General features: G+C 40.3%; 1 protein-coding gene across 3 annotated transcripts in view; it reads left to right on the top strand.

Moving 5' to 3' along the window:
* The first annotated feature begins 2,201 nt into the window (after window positions 1-2,201).
* Window positions 2,202-20,821, top strand: part of tmem117 (transmembrane protein 117) — a 48,684-nt gene continuing 30,064 nt past the window's right edge. The window contains exons 1-2 of one of the 3 annotated variants that reach the window (XM_065957026.1): window positions 2,202-2,341; window positions 4,184-4,491. In XM_065957026.1, coding sequence (XP_065813098.1) covers window positions 4,212-4,491 — 280 coding nt within the window. In that variant the 5' untranslated portion in view covers window positions 2,202-2,341; window positions 4,184-4,211. Of the gene's footprint in view, window positions 2,390-3,005; window positions 3,413-4,183; window positions 4,492-20,821 lie in introns of those variants that run through there. The other 2 variants (XM_065957027.1, XM_020645906.3) reach the window with 2 other exon arrangements.

Below are 20,821 nucleotides of genomic sequence, written 5' to 3'. Positions count from 1 at the left end.
GTCACGTGGTGTTTACTTTACGCGTCCTCTTATCTTATTATTTACATTATTTGCAATACGAATTAAAGTTTAGCAGAAATGTAGACGGTGGGGGGGAAATGTTTAAAGCTATAATAAAAATCGGAAAAATATCAGTTCAAAGTATTTCAATAGCATTCCCTTCATGAACAAGGTATTTACTTATAAATAGTATAGTACTTATTTACTTTGTATTCAATATTATATTGTGTTTAGATTTGCTAACATTGTGTTTTTTACTCATATTGGTGTGTTTGGATAACCTGCTGCTGTAAAGCCACAATTTCCCAGTTTGGGATCAATAAAGTAATTATGTTCTATTGAACTTGTAATTTTGGCTGAACCCAGAAAGTTCTAGATATGCAGAAAATCATCCGTATCAAGACCAGCAAGTGAATTCATGTCTGCTGAGAATGTAACAGTGTTAGATACCCAATCCAAGTACCTATTTAAATACAATTTTTATTTTCAGTTCTTAGTGATTGATGTAATTGCTCTTTATTTATTTATTTTTTTCATCTTATAGGCCTACTCAATGTGATGTTTTTGCTTTTTAATTTATAGGCTATTTGTTCATTTTTTAACTCTGAAAAGCACTTGTGTATTTGAATGTCGAAACACCTAAATGCTGATATGCACTAAAGTAAAATGCATTTGAGTTATGGGAACTTTTTTTGAATGATATTGTTTTAGTATCAAATGTTTTTAAATGTGTTGTCCTATGTGATCACTGACAGGCCTCCTTTGTAGCAGCTAAACAAAATAAAGCAGGCTGGATCCTTATTAAGCTTTAACATGGGCTCTGTTCGTGCACGATTACAAGTCGTGTAATCTGCATCTTCATATTTGATATAGGTCCTTGATCTGTCATAACGGGGAGATTTCCGCCTCTCTTGGCAGCAGATTTCAGTTGTCGTGAAATCCTGAAACATCTGGAAGCCACCGGGCTTCCTGTCCCTCCTACTCCTCGTTTAATAAATAAATAAATGAATAAATAGATTTTTACAGCAGCAGAATCAGCCAGTCACCAGAGGGAATCTCTGTGTAGTGTAAACGAAGACACAACTACGGTCACACCGGAAGCAGCAGGAACTCGTCTTTAAGATAAAGGTTTTATGGAGTTTGTTCCCGAAAGTAGCATTTAAGCGCAGTTTTTTTAGTTCAAATCATATAACACGGAATATAAAATAATATAAATAATAAGATATAATTATGCACTGAAACGTATTAGTCATAGATTATGTGGATTTATGTCGGAAATAATTTAACATCATACTTTCAAAGCACCTGTCATTATAAATACTTCAGGAAGCATCAAACACATTAAAAACCAATCCCAATAGGCTACTCCTCCTATTTATAGCCGAGTAAAATAGTAGGGATTGAGAGAGAGAGAGAGAGAGAGAGAGAGAGAGAGAGAGAGAGAGAGAGAGAGAGAGAGAGAGAGAGAGAGAGAGAGAGAGAGAGAAGCCTGTTAGCCTATTCACAGATTCCTCTGTTATACAGATAAAGGTCTTAAAACCTTCGTATTTATTATTATTTTATTTTTTTGTACTTTATTTTTCCAAAAGTAAATCACCAATGTGACAAAACGAAAAGACATACGTAAAGCATACTATAAAAACAAAAACAAAACAATCAATCAAACAAACCAGTAACATCAAAACACCAGTCCAAATTCATGTATCATGGGTATGTAAACCATCCCACTTAAAAAAAATAAAATAACATTAGTATATAAATAAGCAACAACAAATAAACAAACAAACACACAAGACAAAACAAAACCTTCGTATTTACAATAAGTTTTATTGAGAAAAGTCAGACCGGAAATCGATTGTTCCTGACTCTACCTTGACGCTTGTGAATGAACCAAATGAACGTGTTTGGCTACATTGCGTTGCGCGTTTGCTATGCGTGCTGTGTGGACTCATCCAACTCCATCAGCTCTCCTCCAGCAGCAGCAGCAGCAGCAGCAGCAGCAGCAGCATCAGTGTCCCGTCCACAGCCCAGAAACTACACTGTCCCTCCGGCGGGAACCCGCTGACGAAGCACCGCCCGGCTGACCTAGTCCACCCGGCGCATGGACGCTCCAGCACAATGGCAGAGGATTTGGGGGTGCCTCTGTTGTGTGTCAACAACAGGTCGCATGGATAATTCCTCCACAATCCTCCGGTATCATCTCTTGTTCGGGATGAATAGAGCGCCGCTGTCGACTTGATGTGGCAGGAGAGCCGTGCAGGAGCGGGGCTGCTCGTCCTGGCTGTCGACTGAGAGGAGGAGGAGGAGGAGGAGGAGGAGGAAGAGAAACGGCGTGGAGCAGGTGCGTTGATGGGTGCTGTTTCACAAAATAATACCGAGGTGCAGCCAGGTAGGTCGTGCGCGACTCTCAGCCGTCCCAGATATCACTAGGGTGCATCGACATTTTAAGTTGTGTAATCGGATAGTTCCAGTCAAGCATGTTGTGTTATCTCCGAGATGCGTGGGGTCGGTTGCTGTGACATTTGGCGTCACAACTGTCGTGACATTAGGGTGGGGGGATGTGTGTGTGTGGGGGGTCACACGCTGCTCTTATCATGGTGGTCCATTCAGAAGCTGAAACTAGTAGGGCCATGCAATGTATTACTCAAACGACTGTTCTTACTGACCATTGTGGTATAGTTTTGATATTAGAGGCTAGACATTGAGTGTGTCCAAATACCAGGATGGCAGATTATGTAGATTCAAGTAGTGTTCAATTCACTTGAATCATAATACAGTCCACTTGCATGTTCCACGCTGTATATATGAGACTAGTGTTTTTATGTTCTGGCTATGGGAGTCACTGGGATTGCAGCACCTGCACAAATTGGGGGCAAGGTCCCCTGTCATTCAGCAAGACTGACTGGTTAGAAAGGAACAAAGACATGCAGCTAATCCTGCATTTTACCTCTAATAATACCCTTTTTAATAATGGCACCATCACTAGCTTAGCATCAGTCAAGGTGGAAAATAATGATAAGCAAACACGACGATGCTGGTGAAATTCAACACCCATGTGGGTGTTCGACTGTGGCCGCTCTATTCCTGAGTCTAATTTCCCACTGAGGGGTTATTTTAGGAAACTGTGTCACATTGGGGAACTGGTTTGGGAAGTTCAATCCAGCAAAGTCAGAACAGTTACAGCAAAGGAGTTCAGGCTGAGTGGAGCTCATGGATGAATGAATCTAGTCTGGGTTTTCTTTTTTTCTTTTTTTTTAAAGACAGAGGGGCGGTCTGTCGGGAAGTTACTCAAGCGCTGCTTTTCAGGTGTTTCCAGGCAAAGTGTCAACGGAACGCTGCCACATTTCTGAGCGGGGAGCACAGGACAGAGAGGCTGAGACGAAAAGACTTTGAATAGTCAGCACTTATCAAGGTACGACAACAACACATCAGCTAGTTTCACTGACTGAAGACGAATCTTTAAAGCTTAAACTTGAGTATTTTGGAGAGCAGCTTCTTGTTCCATTTTTTTTTTTGCACAGTTACACCTAAACTCTCCTCTAGTTTTGCATGTTTTCTTGCAGATATAATTTTTTTTTGTGCTGTTACAACACAGATCAAGCCCTCTCTTGCCGTGTTTGTGTGGTTATCTAAGAGCTGATGGGAAAAGCCATTTTAGGGCTTACATGTCTCTTTGTAGGTGTATTATTGTCACTTATTTAGACAACTCAGCTTGTTTCACACACTGATGAAGAACTAAGTCCAGGAAGCTTAAACATCTGTCTTTTGAAGAGCTGCTTCTTGATAAGGCTTAGTGAGCCACGCTCTACCTTAATTCTTCTCCAGTTTGACCTCTTTCTTGCAGATGTTGTTTGATTTGTTTGGCGTCACTAACAGGACACATCAAGACCTCTCTCGTCATGCTTCCGTGATGATCTTAGCGTCTCAGAGCTTTGATATCTCTGTAGGTGTATTTCTGGCACTGCCGCTGAATGATCCCAGTTGTCTGAATTTAGCATAATCCCAGCCGTTACCAAACCTCAGTTATATTCCTATCACTAATCTCAGCATGAGGGAAGCTTTTACTCTAATCTGCCCTGCTGATATGCGAGTAATGTAATCTGACTGAAGGAAGCACTTTGACTCTCTCTCTCTCTCTCTCTCTCTCTCTCTCTCTCTCTCTCTCTCCCTCTCTGACTCCCAGGTGTCGTGTGGCCGGGGGGCTCAGCAGGATGGAAATACATACATGTTTTCGGTACTATTTCCAGCACCCGTGGTCGCGTCTCATCGTGGCCTACCTCGTCACCTTCTTCAACTTCCTCATCTTCGCGGAGGACCCCATCTCTCACAGTCAGACAGAGGCCCACATGATTGTAGTTGGCAACTGCTTCTCCTTCCTGTTCAACAAGTACCCCGGCCTCGGATGGAACATCCTGAAAGTAGTGTGCTGGATCCTCGCCATCATCTGTGGCCTGCTAGCCGGGAAGTTTATATTCCACCGCCAGCTATTTGGTAAGTCATGCGCACAGTAATAAGAGAGGAATGTGCAGAGTAATGGCTCTGGTGAGGGGAGGGAACTCTTCATCCTGATGTATTTTAGTTTTGGCTGTTCATCAGAAGAAAAAAACACGTCACATTCATACTCCACCTTTTTTTAAAAAAAATAGTTTATCATGAAAAAATGATCACGCTGTAACAATCAGCTGCCATCTTTCCATGTATTCTCCTGGATCAAACCTTCTGGTTAAATTAATCTTCTTTTTTATCAAACCTGGGTCAATATTTGCAAATCGTTCAATTTAGTCACAGATACTGGGAAATGTAGTCTTTCTCAGAAATGACTCATAGATGCTTAAAATTGATATAAAAGGACGTTGTTTCAAATCTAGGTTAAAGTAGATTGGTGTCACTACTACAGCGTTTGCTGAGATTAGATACAAACTAGCAAAAAGACGGTAAGAGTGAATATTCTCTTGACGTCCTGAGTTTGCATACAAGAAATGTGAGTCAAACTCAACTCAAAAATCACTCGTTTTATTGTATCTCAACTTGCAGGCAGCCCCAAGAAAGCATAAAATGTTACCTGCATCATGATCTAGGTATTTCACTTCAACCCGTACTGCAGTTAAAGGACGTTTGAGACAACTTTACATATCTTGCACAACCCCGTCTTAATTTTCCAAAAAGCTTAAAAAAATTCACAAATATATTGGTACTCCCTAAGACCTAAAAAAACAACCGTTCAAGTGGTTTGATAAAGGCCGCCATCCATTTCTGTGGCTCAGTTTTAGAGTAAGAGTTCTGTGCGTGCTGACTAATAAGAACACTTAAACAAAGATGAGGTAATGAATGATAGTGCCACTAAAAAATACTTACATCCATGATGGTTCTGTGGTGGAAATTGATGCCCTCAAAAGAGCGCTTGAAGGCAGGATGAATTATAGTGAACATCTTTATTTAGAAATGCAAAGATCTGTGTATTGTCTGCAGAGAAAACCAACATTTAGCCAACAAGTTCATCAGTCGGTAAACGGTAAATGGACTTGTTCAGCTCTTCAATAATCTGCTGAAGAATCACTACATTTCACACATTCACACACTGATGGCAGAGGCTGCTGCTGTATGCAAAGTACCCAACTGTCCATCAGTACTGTTCCTTTCCCACGCCGCTGGTGAAGCAGGGGGAGAAACTCGGGCTTCGGTGTCTCGCTCAAGGGCACTTTTACATGTGACTGCAGGAGCTGGGTTTCAAACCCCCCCCAACACCCGGTTGAGAATGAGCTTACTCTACCACTAAGCCACAGCCGCCAATTATGTAGCTTTTCTGTTTCTATGATGAGGAACCACCTCACAATGCCATCCATTACCCTTTTTTTTTAAAAATCTATTCTTGAAAACCTTCTGATTATTACACATTCATTTGAAGGCTAAACTAGTATCTTTACTAACGCTTCCTGTTTGTGTACATCATATGTACACATCTAGAATCGGAAATCAGGGAGAGAAAGAGAGAGGGAAATGACATGCAGGAAAGGAGCCACAGGCTGGATTCGAACCCGGGCTGCCCGCTTGGAAGACTACAGCCTCCATACATGGGGCGCGCGCACTAACCACTGCGTCACCAGCGTCCCATCATATTTACACTTCTGAACCGAGAGTTCTGGGGTTTTCCCAGTCATGACTTCTATTAGCTCTGAAACACAACATCCATCCGGCTATATGTTTTTCACAGTAATTATTATCTCACTTCCTTCCCCTCTCACACCTCCCATGAGATATTTCCTCTTCTGTTTCACCCACTCGCCATCTTTCTCACCTCTTCTTTCCACCTGAACCCTCTGTCTCTCTTCGCTCTCTTGACAGCCCGACTCTTTCCACAGTACTCTCTCCTCTCATAAGGCTGTGACTCCAATCTCATCAGCCCTTCATTTGTTTATACTGTGCAGCAGTTCACTGCCTTTTTTTATTTTTTATTTTTTTATTCAACTCACGCATTTCATTTCCTACTCACTTCACAACTCACTTAGCCCTGGATATGATTGGCCACCCTGGCTTATCTCCTTGGGATGAACCATTAATGACTGTAATTGGAGGGCACAGAAAGAGAGAGGGAGCTGGAGAGAGGCGGGGGGGGGGGGGGGGGGGGGGGCAGGAGGGTGGATTTTGAGCGATCATCTCCTCAGAGCATAAATAGAAATCCAAGAGTGCACGATGATATAATAATTTTTGCAAATATAGAATCCTCACTTAGAGGGGAAGTAGAAAATAGCCTAACGGATCGAGTTTTTCCTCTGTGGATACCAGCTGTTCTGTTTTTCTCAAGTTACAATCGTTTCATTCAATGTTTCCTTACTTAGGATCTGTGACAAAGTCTATCTTCCTCTCGGCCAGGAGCCCACAGAGGTGACTTGATACTATATACTTATACTTGGAAGATACTTGGGGATCTCTAAGGCGGAAATAACAAAGTCAAACTGAAAAAATGTTGATATAAATACATTTCTATCTTCTTTTGTTATGTATAAATATTGGCCCTTACCCATCATACAATATTATACAAAAAATGTACTGGAAAACAACCTACATTTTCAGCATCATGAGAGTTTAGGTCGTAAAATTGTGTCATCCACCAGACAGCGTGTTCTACAGTAACACTAATCAATGATAAATGTAAACTGTAAGAGTTGGTTTACCCAGCTTGGACAATCTTTGTGTTGTAAGTGCTGTTTGTTTGAGAGACCTGTTGGGGTGGAAATCGGGCACCTACATGACCCCTTCTTCTGGTTGGCTCGCTCTTAAAGTCCCTCGAGCTTTTGCTGAACTCAGTTGAAACTGCATTTTCTTCTGATGCCCCAATTTTCATGGCACGCCCTCCAGCAAACTCTAAAGATTAGAGCTCTTCCCTCTCTTGCAGAGTTTAAGAATTGGATTTCTAATTGTAACTGTTTGTAATGGATCTCAGTGTTTTTTTGTAATTGGTTTTATGTGTGGTTGTTGTTTTTGCTTGTTTTACTGTGCTTGTAATCTTGACGGCATTGGAAATGAATGTCCTTAATGTCCTTTCTAGAATGAATACATGTTTGATTGATTGATTGAGTTTAGAAGACAAGCTGAGAGTCAGGTGACCACTTTGATAACCACTCTAGTACTTGTGTGTTAAATATGACTTTACAAACAGGAAGTGGTTTGCTTAGCTTAGCATAAATACTGGGAGAGTTGAATTGACTTAAAAAACTTTGTGTCTTATTTCTCTACTCAGCGCAGAAGTGTGGAAACAACAGGCTCTGGTGCGATTGTGAATTAGCTGCAGACAGCGACTTGTTGATGACTCTCCTGATTGGCTGGCTACATCATTAGGGCAACGAAAGTAACCGACCGAAAGCTAATATTAGCAAGATTAATTATGACAATCATGAGGATGATATTAATATTCTCATCTAGATATTGGCAACATAATGGAGATGTGATTGTTCTCTCTGCCCTCCAGGACCTTCGCCTCCACTAATGTACAAGAAGGAGAAATTTAATTGTAATAGCGTTTTCTTTTTGGACATTATGTCCCTTTTCCAGGATGAAAGCCTGGAAAATCTGATAAACATGGTGATTCGAGGGACTGTTTGTAGAAAGTGGTTCAGATGACAACTTTTTATAGTCTGTGGATTATCCAAAGGAACAGGGATGCTGTTCCTGGAAAGATAAGTTGTAATGCAGAAATCCCTGAGTAAATTGTAGGTTTAGGTTAACTGTATTTATATTTTTGTAGACCAGTTTAACTCCAAATTTTGCACAAACAGACAGCTCCCCTGGCATTTTCTTATTTGCATGAGTCATAAATAGTAAATAAAAAAAAAAGCTCTCTCCATGCCCACTGTACTGTATGTGGATCAGGGTCTATACGTTTTAGAGTAAAGAAGACAAATATAGTACTGCTCATCATTCCAGGTAATATGCTTCAACAAGCCTCTGAACACATGGTTTGTGTCTTTTGTAACTGTTAGGCAGTGACATGTGTTTAGTGTATGTGTGGGTGAAAAGGCCCCGTCTGTGTGAGAGAGGGGGGAAAAAAAGGTTGATGTGGAGAGCTGGGGAGGCTGAATGTGTCCTGAACAACATTTCAGTTAAGCGGTTATGTAATCACGACCCAGGTAGGGCATAAGAGCTCTGCGATAGAAGCAGGCCCACTGTAAAATGCATCATGTCACACAGGCCCACATGGCCCACCTACTGCACATCATAATGTCTGCACTAAAAAAAATAACCCTGCTGCTGATCTGAGGCCGCTCTGTGATATGTGGGCGTGCAGTGGGAACACTTCTGGATACAAACACAGTCCATGCAAAGGTGCAAGTACCTGGAAAAAAAAAAGATGTTGTTGGTCAGTGTTGTCTGCAGTAACATTTAAGAAAGTCTTTTCTGACGCTATTCTGATATATTATTATATGTTGCATAACTGGAATCCTTTTTAAGCTTAGGCCGTCTGCAGCGAAGCTTAAATCAGTTTGTCACAAACCTGGAACAAACACCGTTTGTGAAAGCTAAAACATTAGCCGTGTCGTTTGTCATTTCTGATGGCCTAGAAAATCAGAACATTTGACAGTAATTACACCTCATCCTCCCTCTAGGGCTTTGATGTTTTCATTTGTTTGCCACAATATGAGATTTCCCCCCCTCAGAAACCCACACAAACATTAATCCAGTTGTCGCTTAACAGTTTGCTTTGCTCTCCGGTTCTGTTCTCCACTCATGTTCCTGTTGAGAGTGGTCAGAAGGTGCACACTGCATTGTTCTCTGTTAGCCTCAGATGGAGAGAGAAAAAAAAAAAGAAATCGGAAAAAAAACCCTGGGTGATGAATAGCTTGTGACAGATTATGTGATTTAAGACTACATTTGAGGTTCAAGAAACAACCTATGCTGTTCTATTCAGCCTCTCAAGGCTATGTGTGCTCTCTAATGGAGTGGGCGCTAGCCAATGACTTCTGGTCATTCAGAGGACGACTGGCTGTCGTTATGCATTTGTATTAAATGTTAGGTCACGCAGGGTTTGTGAGTTGTCTATTCCATTTTAAGATGGGTTTCACATTTTTTCTGATTAAGGCACCTTTTTAAATTTTGAGAAATGATTTGTGACCGAGTACTTTGCTGTAGCCTGCAATATTCTGTGCTGAATAGAAATATTATCTTACCAAAAAATAATTAGAAAAGTTGTTTTATTCTGGAACTTTACTGAAAGGGAAATACAAAAACAATTTAATTCCTCATAGGCATCAAATTAAAATGTTCTATGGTATTTTTTTTTTTTGAATTAATAGACTCTTTAATTTGGCTTTATTTGAGTCTGAAAATTGGCTTTAAAACAAATCAATTTTTCAAAACAAAAGCTCCCTCTTTCTCTCACACATGCATATACAAAGGTCACACAGACTCCAAGACTAAACGACAGAGAAAGATTTAAAAAAAAAAAAAAAAAAAAGTCATAGATTCAAGCTGGCACATGTCAGTCTGTTGTTATGTCTTGAGGAAGTGACAGCAACAGATGCTTTAACTTGACATGAGATCAACCAGATAAGAGCTCATACAAGTCGAATGATGTGGGAAGAAAAGATGTAACATCTAATCCGAGGTTGAGTCCATTCTCTTATCAGACCTTTTAAATATTAAGCTACTTCTAGCTAATTCTACTGTCAGGAGATGGTGTCTTTGATTATTTAAAGACCTAATAATGAAACTTACCCGGACACTTCTGAAAGGTTATAAATCATCTTTTTTTAGAAGACACATGAACTCACATATGAAGAGGAATCTCTGGACATACAATAATGAAGAGATGTCAGAGTGAGGGGGCTGCACTCGGAAGAGCACTTGGGGTTTGGCGCCTTGCTCGAGGGCGCCTTGGCAGAGCCCTGCACGTGAACAAACACCTCTTCAGCAACCGGTCCCAAATTCCATAATTTGGTTCATACTTAGACTTAAACTGGTGGTGACCCTCTGGTTCCCATCTTAAGTCCCGAAACACTGTACTACTGCGGCCTCCAACAATAGCACTTGATAAAGTATTAGTTTAACAAACGCAAAAACAAAGACACTAATGTGGGGAACAAATAATAATCCAGGCCTAAATCCCACTTCATAACACACTTTAAAAAAACGTTAACATTTCATTTTTTTGTATATTGAAAGAAAACAAAAGGAAAAGATGTTATTTTAAGTGGTGCTTCTGTATTTATTTTAACATCGGAAAAAACTAGGCTAGTTCTTTCCCTAGCTCCAAACCTCTGGGCTAAGCTAAGCTAACTGATTGCTAATTTTAGCGTCACAATTAATGGACGGATATGAATATGAAGACATAAAGGTATCATTTATCTAAGTATTGGCAAGAAAGTAAATACGAACTTTCCTCCTAAATTACTTTACTATTCCTCCCCATTCATATATTAGACTGTTTAAAAAAAAAGCAATAATACATTTGTTTTTGTTTTCATAAGATTTGTTTTGACATTTTTGCTAATGGGAGCCTTTGATTAAATACTGTGGTGGTGATGCCGTGCTGTCTCTAGTGATCTCTGAGTGTGTCCATGGAGATAAACTGATGATAACTGATGATCTTTCAGCACAGAATTGATCCGTCAGGTTTTCTAAAAATAACGGATTTAGAGTGAATTATATAATATCACACACCTCACGACTTGTTTTTCTCTGTTCAGTGGTGCAGCAGAACAGAGCCTCAGCAACTAAAGCTTCACATCATGCCTCTACCTTTTGCAGTAAATCACCATCTCACAGCAAAATCTGTGTAAAAAAAAAAAAGAGTGACTTAGCTCGCGTTGCCTCGGACGGACATTACCATAATATATTCACCTATATCTCTCTCCCAGGCTTTGACACTTCTAAAAGGTAAATGAAAGGGTAATTCAGAGTCATGTGGAGCGGCGTCCTAACTGGATTAAATCCTGCTTTGCATAATATCACCGACACTTACATTCAATCAAACTCTGACCGCTCATCTCCGCTCAGATGATTTATTTGACGCTTCAGAAAAGTGTGAAGAGACCAAGAGAAGGTGACAGAAATGAAAATGGAAAACCGGTTTCTGTTAAACACAGGTGTGTGTGTGTGTGTGTGTGTGTGTGTGTGTGTGTGTGTGTGTGTGTGTGTGTGTGTGTGTGTGTGTGTGTGTGTGTGTGTGTGTGTGTGTGTGTGTGTGTGTGTGTGTGTGTGTGTGTGTGTGTGTGTGTGTGTGTGTGTGTGTGTGTGTGTGTGTGTGTGTGTGTGTGTGTGTGTGTGTGTGTGTGTGTGTGTGTGTGTGTGTGTGTGTGTGTGTGTGTGTGTGTGTGTGTGTGTGTGTGTGTGTGTGTGTGTGTCTGTGTCTAGTTGGAGTCCCTGCCTTTTGTCCTCTTTCCCCAAACTTGATGATTGTAGCCTGCAGGATGCCATCTGGGTTCTGTCATATGTTGTTACTGTGCCACGCAAAGGCTGAGATGGCTTATGTACAGCTCTGTGTGGCTGCGGGTCAACGTGGAGTCACTGTGTGTGCGCGTGTGTGTGTGTGTGTGTGTGTGTGTAGGACTGTATGGGTGGGTGGAAGGAGAGCGACTCTGCCTGCTCTTGTGTGTGCATGGCTGCAGGCTTTTTTTTTTTTTGTCAGTCTGTGTGTCTCTGAGATAATGTGTCACTGTCGAGAGTAAATTAATGCTCTATCTCTTCATGCTAGTGTCAAATTAATTAGTCGTTTCATTTATCATCGGGCAATTATTACAGCAACAATTATGATAATGTTCTGATTGTTTGAGTCATTGATCAAGCAAAAAAGAAAAATAACGGCTGCTTCTAGCGGCTTCTCTGTTTCTGTTAAATATCTTACATCTTACAAATGCTAGTTTGACATATCTGAAAATCTGTCTAGTCTCTCATCTCTGACAGTATGGGTTGTCATCTCAATACCAGAATTTTAACCCTTTGATACGATTGTCACTTTTGCCGGTGATGGTCTTGTTTTTACTTTTGAAGGTCATGTAGAGACATCAGTGTTACTTTCACTCTGTTTTTTAAAAAGTTAAAACCTCCACCAGGAGCTTTAAAGAGTAAGGAAGCAATTATCGATCATTTCAACACTGGCTGGCTGTTTTTATTCTATTTTGATAATTTACCATTGAGTCTCTGAATTTGTGAAAGTTCCACGTGAGATTGCAAAAAAGACGACAGAAGAAAGACAGAGGGAGATTTTTTTTTATTTTTGTTGGTTTTGCACATTGTGGGCAAAATGAGTGTTTTACAAGAACCGAAGAAAAAAAAAAAAGCAGGAAGCTCACATTTATGTAGCACTAACTCATTTCAGAGTTCAAAATGAGGGATGCTTTCTCGTCTGTCTATAGGTCAGAATCTTGAGTTAGGTGTTTTTATTTTAGCATTGTAAAGTGTCGCTGGTAACCAACAGACCAGCACTGTGACCCGGGCTGATCTAAACGTCTTATCTGCATATTTCCGCCTCATCAATATTCAGCCTTCACCGGCATCATGCTGCCCTGTAGAGCTATTTTATGTTTTACACTCTCCTTCAGTTCAGGCCGGTCTGTATTAGCTGGCCTTTGAGGTTTGCCCCCTTCATCTGTGAATAATGTATGATGGCTCTGGAGTCAGAGCACCGCTGTGCCCCTGCAGCCTGGAATTTTGACTCTCCTTTTTTAACTGCACGAGGATGCAGTCCCAGGGATGTGGATGTGTTCGATTCATGCCTCTGCTGTGTGCATTTATGTGTGGTTTTATTAATCTCTGGGAAAGAAAGGAAATTGAAACTCTATTCTCAAGGTGTCAAAGAAGTAAGACTCATTTCTGTTGGTGCTCCCTGTCTGCTAGATGAGTAAGTAGGAACATTGATGCTGTCTGACATGTTCACCAAATGAAAAAGATGATGATGCATCAAAAGTTCTGCTTCACTTCTGTTGTCATGTGAATAAGAAGCCAGATTTTGAAATGTTGCACATATCCGTCAACTAGTTGGTATGGATTGGAAACATAGCAAGTGCTCTGTCTGCAGCATTTTACCTTTCCATTTGGTCCCTCTTTTTTGATCAGCCTTTTTTTCCAAAACACGGGGTCACATTTCTGTAACCCCTGCTCAGTTTTCAGTGTCACATCAGCATTATTGACGTTCTTTCTTTGTGGCATGAGCTCTCTGTACCTGTGCTTACAGTCCAGGCTTAAACACAATCGTGTTTGCCCAGCTGACAGGGAGACAAAGACACTGCAATTATAATGAGAGCTAGAAAAAAAAAAGGAAACCAGCCGAAATGAAGCTGCTTGTTTACCTAAGATATATGACACCTTTGGTCTGGAGCCAGGCTATAAATAACAAAATATAAAAAGATCTGACAGGCCTCTTTCTGAGCAGATACAGCGGTACAATGGCCCTGTAGCCAGCTCTCTCTGTGTCTCGGCTTTACTGGCTGCAGTCTCCCTGAAGAGGGAGTTCTGTTGTCACTTCCCAGCGCTGATTTATTATCCGGACACTTAGTTACAGAGGAATTCAGCTCTGGGGAGGCTTGTGGCCATAGTCATGGCTATTCCCCAAACCCCCGTGTTGATGCAGCAGTCCAGTAAATGTGTGATAAATGGGGATGCAAGTGAGTATGTAGCTAAGATCCAGACTGAGCTGACGCTAAGGCTCACTGCACCCTGAGTTTGTCTTTGAGGGAGAATGTTCAGGATCCCTAAGGAGGGCAGGAGTGTTGTTCTGTTGCTTTAAAACGGGAGAGCAGCTAATTGAAGCCTAAAATAGTTTAAAAACATGCTAAAAACAGCGAGGCTGACTTTTAAATAGCATAAAATGTGTTTGAATTGAAGACCGAAAGCAGTGATTGAGATCGAAAGATGCATAGTGTCTCTATAACCATTATGCATACAAGTTTCATTTCCTGTCTGACACACTATAAGTCATTGATGTGTTTTTTTAAGCCTTGTGCTCAGGTGTTATTGTTATCATCTAATTTTGATTATTTTTCCTCATCTCTCATTTAACATTAAAGGGCATTGTTGTTAGAAAAGGATCAAATCAACAGGGTGCAGTGTTTGTTCCTGGAACATGGGGATCAGGGGAGTAACAATATAATGAAATCTAATAATGAAACTGGTAATGCCGTATCCACAAGGGCACAGGTAAATCGAGTCTGTTCATGAGGTTGTCTCAACAGAAATATTGTGTTATTGCTTTTTAAGGAAACACAGAGACAATCAGACCAGGCAGGAACATTCAGCTCGGCCTGTTTTAAAAGTTCTTGACTGATAAGAAAAACATTTTCGCAGTTATGAAACTATATGGGTCTCTTTCACCAGCAGCAGTGGCAGGAAGTGTCCATTGGATTGATGAAGAAAAGGTAGATATATTTCCGAAGAAATTGGCTGACAATTTCCCTGAAGAAGTTGAGTTCCATCTTACGTCTGCACTTCACATAAGGCAGAGAGATGCTCCTGATTTTTCAGGCTATTAACTTTCTTTTAAGCTGTCTGTAATGTCATTTTCTCACTCCAGCTCCCGCAGAGCCTCAGTAGACTTTTTACAACTGTTTCGATCGACGTCGTAGAAGTACACTGACTTTTTAATTAACCTCAACGTGGAGGAAAAAGATGGCGGGCCTCCTGAGACAAACATGGCTTTTTAAAATGTTCCTAATATTTCTCTCAATTAACCTGAACTGTCACATAGGGACCGTTTGAAAAGTACAGTTCCTGTGACTCGACAGGTAAGTTGTCAGTCACAGAAAATTATGCAAAGTTCAGTCGTGAAAACGCTGAAGAAATTGTCCTTAAATGACTCAGTTCTCTTACAAAACAAGGCGGCTATTCAGGTATTCTCAGCTATTCTTGTATTTTAGTTAAAGAATTATACACGACATAGCCTGACCGATTTTGTTGACCAGCTAATATCGGCCGATATGGTAGTATTTCCAGTAATTATGGGTATCGGCAGATTTGAACGCCGATATTTGACTGGATATACTAGATAATCTAGATTTATTCACCAGTCAAATAGCGTTTTATTTGAGTACCATTGTACTACACTAGCTGTTTGCTGTCACCAGCAGAGTGTGCTATATGGATTATAACAAGCATTATCAATCATTATTAAGCAGTGATGCACATACATGCACAGTTACTCTCCAGTTGAGGGACCATCTTGTCTTGTCAAGTGTTTGATAACTGCATTTGAGATATTAAAGTGTATATCTTTATCTAGAAAGATATCGGCCATATATCGCTGTCTGATTTTTTTTTTTTAATACCTAATATTGATATCTGTCCCAAAAATCCCATACCGGTCAGTTTATGTAGAAGCAGGTCTTGAAAAGATTTCAGCTCGATGAAACACTATAGTCTATATTTTAGGAGACTCTATATTTTAGGAGTTAAATGACCTCAAGAACAATGTCTCTAAAAGTCCATATATCGTCTCTGCCTGGAAGTCTGTGCTCTCAGACTGTGCTCAGAGTAAGATGTGTTCGCTGTCTCTCTCTCTCTCTCTCTCTCTCTCAGGGCCTCTCTGTATTTACAGCAGCTGTCTCTATTGCCTCTGAGCATCAGGGAAGTAAAAGCATGACAGTCTGACTCTGCAGCGAACAATGAAGCATAGGGACGGTTGATTTATTGCTTCCAACATGTCAGTCTCTGTTTGCACTTAATCAGATTGAATACATTCATGTTGTTCAGGTGAGCGTAACCTAACAATTTACTCTCTGCACATTAAAGCGAACATCACGTCTTACCTTTCAGTGTCAGCTGATTTGATATCCCTTTTTTGTAATAAAGATAAAGTAACAAAGAATTTTTTGTCCAAAACACTAAATCACATGAAATAATTTAAAAAAAAGTACAACCTCTACTGAAAAGTATTCTGAGAGGTTGTAGCTTATCAGAACAGTAGCTTTCCAACTGAAAGCCAAATATGATGAAAGGGGAGCCCTTGAAGCCATTTCCTCTGCCACAAAAGAGACAATTTACTACAAGTCAGTGTGGTCCTTTCTTTGGAGGACCCCCAGTTTATTACAGTATCTTTTCAGGGTCCTGATTCTTATGACAATGTGATGCTGATGTGCCAAAAGAAGTATTTCCTTATTTGTGAAAACTATACTAAAGTATATCTTCACAAGATGCTCCACGGTCCTCATTTTCAGACCGGCTGCTGCTGCTCTTCTGATATAGCTATAGACTAAAATAATGACTTTAATCTTGTTAATGTAAGACTTTATTCTAAAAAATGTATGACTTTCTCGTCGTAAATTTTAAGGCTTTAATCTTGTTAATGTATGACTTTATTCTCGTACATTTATGACTTTAATCTCGAAATCTCCCAAAAACAAATCTTAATGTGACTCTCAAACTCGTTTGTAGGATAATATTCAGTGTATAAAATATGGGTATTATTCTCAAGACATGAATTTAGAAAAGCTTATTGCAGTTTGTAAGTTCATTATTGCATCATACATTTAGTAAATTTTTTGCTGTCCTTTTTTTTTATTATTTCAATTAACATTAGAAGTGAAGGTAAAAAAGGTGAAAGTGAAGCTTCAGGTTATCTTGACTTTGAGCCGTGTCAGTTGGAGAGTGTGAGCAAGATGAATGAGTTGTTTGATCACATCTCAGGTCCCCTTCAATGCTCCTCCACCAGCTGTGAGCTTCTCATCCATCAGAGACTGTATGTGCTCCCCCATTGTCCCCTATGTTTGTGTGTGTGTTTGTGTGTGTGCGCATGTGTATATAATACAGTTAAACAAAACTGACCTCACAAAAACTGAGATCCATAATTGGCTTTCACGTGCAGCAGGTGTGAGTGTTGAATACTATTCGCTCGGCTAGTCTTTACGGTAACATCTGTGTGTCTGGCTCCGGTGCGTCAGTGTGTCCTGAGAGTGGATTAGGTCTATAAATCTGGACGCTCATAACATGAGCACTTCCCTAAATTATACATGCAATCTTATTATCTTTTTAATGAAAGGAGAATCACAAGGGGACTCATAACACCGGCCGTTTGAAACTCCTTGATTGCCTGAGTGGGAATCGGGCAATTAAAAAAATCTCTTTCAAAAAGATTTGTTGCTGGTCCATGGTACCGTAGGCAGATCACTGCATGGGCAACGTGGGCAAGTGTCCAGGGCCCTGCAAGTACTCAGGGCCCAGCAAATGGAAGTCTTGCCCTAAGATTTATTATTTTATATATTTTTAATGTAAAGTATTTTTGCTTTTTGTGGTTTTTCCAGGGAAGGGACAGTCAACGAGACATTCCATCATTTAGCTATGTTCTGTGAAGATCCCAGACAGGCTTGTACTTTTATTCAACAATAAATGACAGAATTTAAAAGGAATACATGCTGTGTGGTTGTGAGTTGCCCTGTGCTATTGTGCAACTAAACTCTGCTTGGAGAGGACTAACGCAGTCCGTTCTGTACGTAGTGATCGAAGGCTAGTTTGTGACCAGGGTCTGTGGGTATGATAAACCCTCCATGCATGGTGCACGTATCTTAAAGTAAGGCAGTTCAAAGGTTTCTATCACTGGGTTATGTTGTGCTTGGTCATGAAAAATTTACAGCGTAAGCCTGTACTGTATGTGTGTCATACCTGTGCACTTAGTGGGGAAAAAAAGATGAATCCTGTTAGATGCTTGAAAGGTTGAAGCCAGCCTCTCTGCAGGAGGCTTAGTGTCGACTAATACCTGAATACACTCTTGTCATACTGCACGGCAGATAATACATTAACAAATTTACAAACTTGTTTTTTAAGTTGTGGTGGAAATATTGCGTTAAACTTACACAATTTGAAACATAACTCTCCCCCCCACAACAATACTATAACAGTTTTGAGATGTTGCACAAAATGCAGACAAAGACCTAAAATGTAATATTATGTTGGTACAAATGAATCCAGAAGAGATCATTTAACCCCATTACACAGCTTTAGCCAGTTGTCTACAAAATAAGCACTTAATGGGTTCTTCCCAAAGACTGAGAATCGATAGGGGACGCTCCAAATATGATCTTTTTTGTTTTTAGATGGAGCTTTATGGTGTTAGCAAACTTTATTTAGAGCAGAATATAGTCATTTGATTGTAGAATAGGATTCTGTGTTCTAATGTCTTCTAGTCAGCGCTCTCTGGTGTGTTTCAGTTTCTCACCACTAGATGGAGACACAACCATGTGTTTCAGTTTCATTTTCAACCAACTTGAGAAGAGGTGGATATGATCTCATCCCATGCAGGACATTAAAAATAGCATCAGAGGAATAGAACTGTCACAACTCAAAGTCAGTATTCAAAATGTCAGCGTTGGATTGATCTGAGGTTTTGTGTTTGTTATGAAGGTGGGTGAAATAAAAAAAAGAATGCATTACATTTGTCTTCCTCTGTCTACTTTCTGTTTCTCTTGATTTTTTTTTTATTCTGAGCCTTTGCCTCATCATGTGTGTTCTTGTTGTTGTTCTTGTTGTTGTGGCTGCTCCCTGCCAGGCTGAGCCTCGCAGCAGACAGCGCTCATGAATCACCCTTATCGGGGTCTTCTACTGTCAGGAGGTGCAGTGACTCAAACGGCTTGGCTGAACAGTCCTGAATCACCACCCTAGTTAAAAATCCTGCCCGTACAGGCTTGGGAGAGGACGGGCTGTGCTCGCTGGCGCGGCGTGCTGCTTTAAAAGTCAGATTCTGCCGATACACACTGTGCTCCTACATCTAAGTCAGGGCTCATTGGCACTGTGGGCAATTAAGTTCAGCCATGCATGTCAATTCAATTATGCATCTGTGATGAGCCCTGAAATACCACAGAGCAAGACGTATGGTGTGGCCTAACACTAGACCACTTTGAATTTGCAGAAATCTTTTGGAAGGTTGATTTTTGTTACGAAAGGAATTTTCAAGTTTAACATGTTCAGAAGCGCTACCCAAAAGTCAACAAGCAAAGTTCACACCATCATTGTAAATCTGTTGTTTACTGAAATGATACAACAGGAGGTTCATTAGTTCTAACTGCACTTGCACTCAACAAAGATCCACATCTCAACAGGACTCTCTGCATCTTTGTTTTTATTCCCGCTGCAGAGAAAAACTAAAAGCGAGCAAGCTGAGATAGAACAGCATGTAAAACTATCGCAGAATAAACCAGCCAGGCTGTAATGGAAAAATAAATGGAGCATTACTGCGTTGCTGTCTAGCTGGCTGTGTGTATTGTGTACGTGCTTATTATTGTGTATGTGTCTGGAAACAAACACAATGAGCTCTCTGAGGAGCTGCAACTCAAAGGGATGCTGACTGAGCTACAGGAGAGAGAAAACAAAAAGTGTTGTTCCTGGGAAGATGGCCGCTCCTGGCACCGGATCACAGCTCGCGGAGCGGCAGAAGAGGGAGAGCATCTGTGTGTGTGTGTGTGTGTGTGTGTGTGTGGTTGTGTGTGTGCGAGTAATATGTAAAGTAATGGAATTGGAGGTGTACAGCACTCATAGAGGACTTCTGTATTGACTGTCATTTGAGTACCCTTGAATGTTCCTAGAAAGTTATTTTCTGGGTTCAGTTTGAATACTTGACACACCCGGTTAATACTGTGTCATAACAGAAATACTGTAAATGATTACAATTAGTTATGAAGGACAATTTCCTTGTCATTGGGATTCAACCCAGCCTTAATATTATTGTTGAATATTATCCTCTGTTGTCAAGGACGAGCAAATTAGCTTGTTACATCATATTGATGTCATCACTGTTGGTTTTGAAACAACAAAGTATTTAAACTGGAGGGTATGGAGATAGAAAGCTGATTTTATTCCTATAGCTTCAGACAGGCGATGAAAATGAGCCATAAAAAGGAGGGTCAGCTAGCTAGCACTCTTGCTAGCATTTGTACTGCTTTGCTAAACAAATGTCTTTTGTGCGCAAGCTATAGTCCTATATATGTTGTTTTCTTCACACGCAGAATCATATTTGTTGTCATGTGTGTTATATTAACACTGACATGTTATCTTGTATTTCTGATGTTTCTCTTTGTGACGGTCATAACAGAACTGTTGGGAGTTCTTTAGCTTAGCGACGGTAGAAGAATTTGAAGGAAATTAATTCCCTAAAAGAACTGTTAGACATTGAAAATGAAGATCGTTCAGTACCTTTCTACGAGATAAAGGAATTTTTATTAGCATTTCATTCATAATAAATAATATATTTTGGAAGTTTAGCTTATCTCAAGTCTGTTTCTTTAATGAACGCAGTTTTTTTTAATGTTTTAATTGTTCCCTAAAGTCATCATACATTTTGTTGAGGATTGTTGATTGATTTGTTGAAGAAATGTTGCAGGTTGTTTTGACTAAAGACAAAATTCAGGAT

Source organism: Labrus bergylta, chromosome 7 (genome assembly GCF_963930695.1).
Source record: "Labrus bergylta chromosome 7, fLabBer1.1, whole genome shotgun sequence".
NCBI lineage: Eukaryota > Metazoa > Chordata > Actinopteri > Labriformes > Labridae > Labrus > Labrus bergylta.
This window is presented reverse-complemented; position numbering and strand designations above follow the sequence as displayed.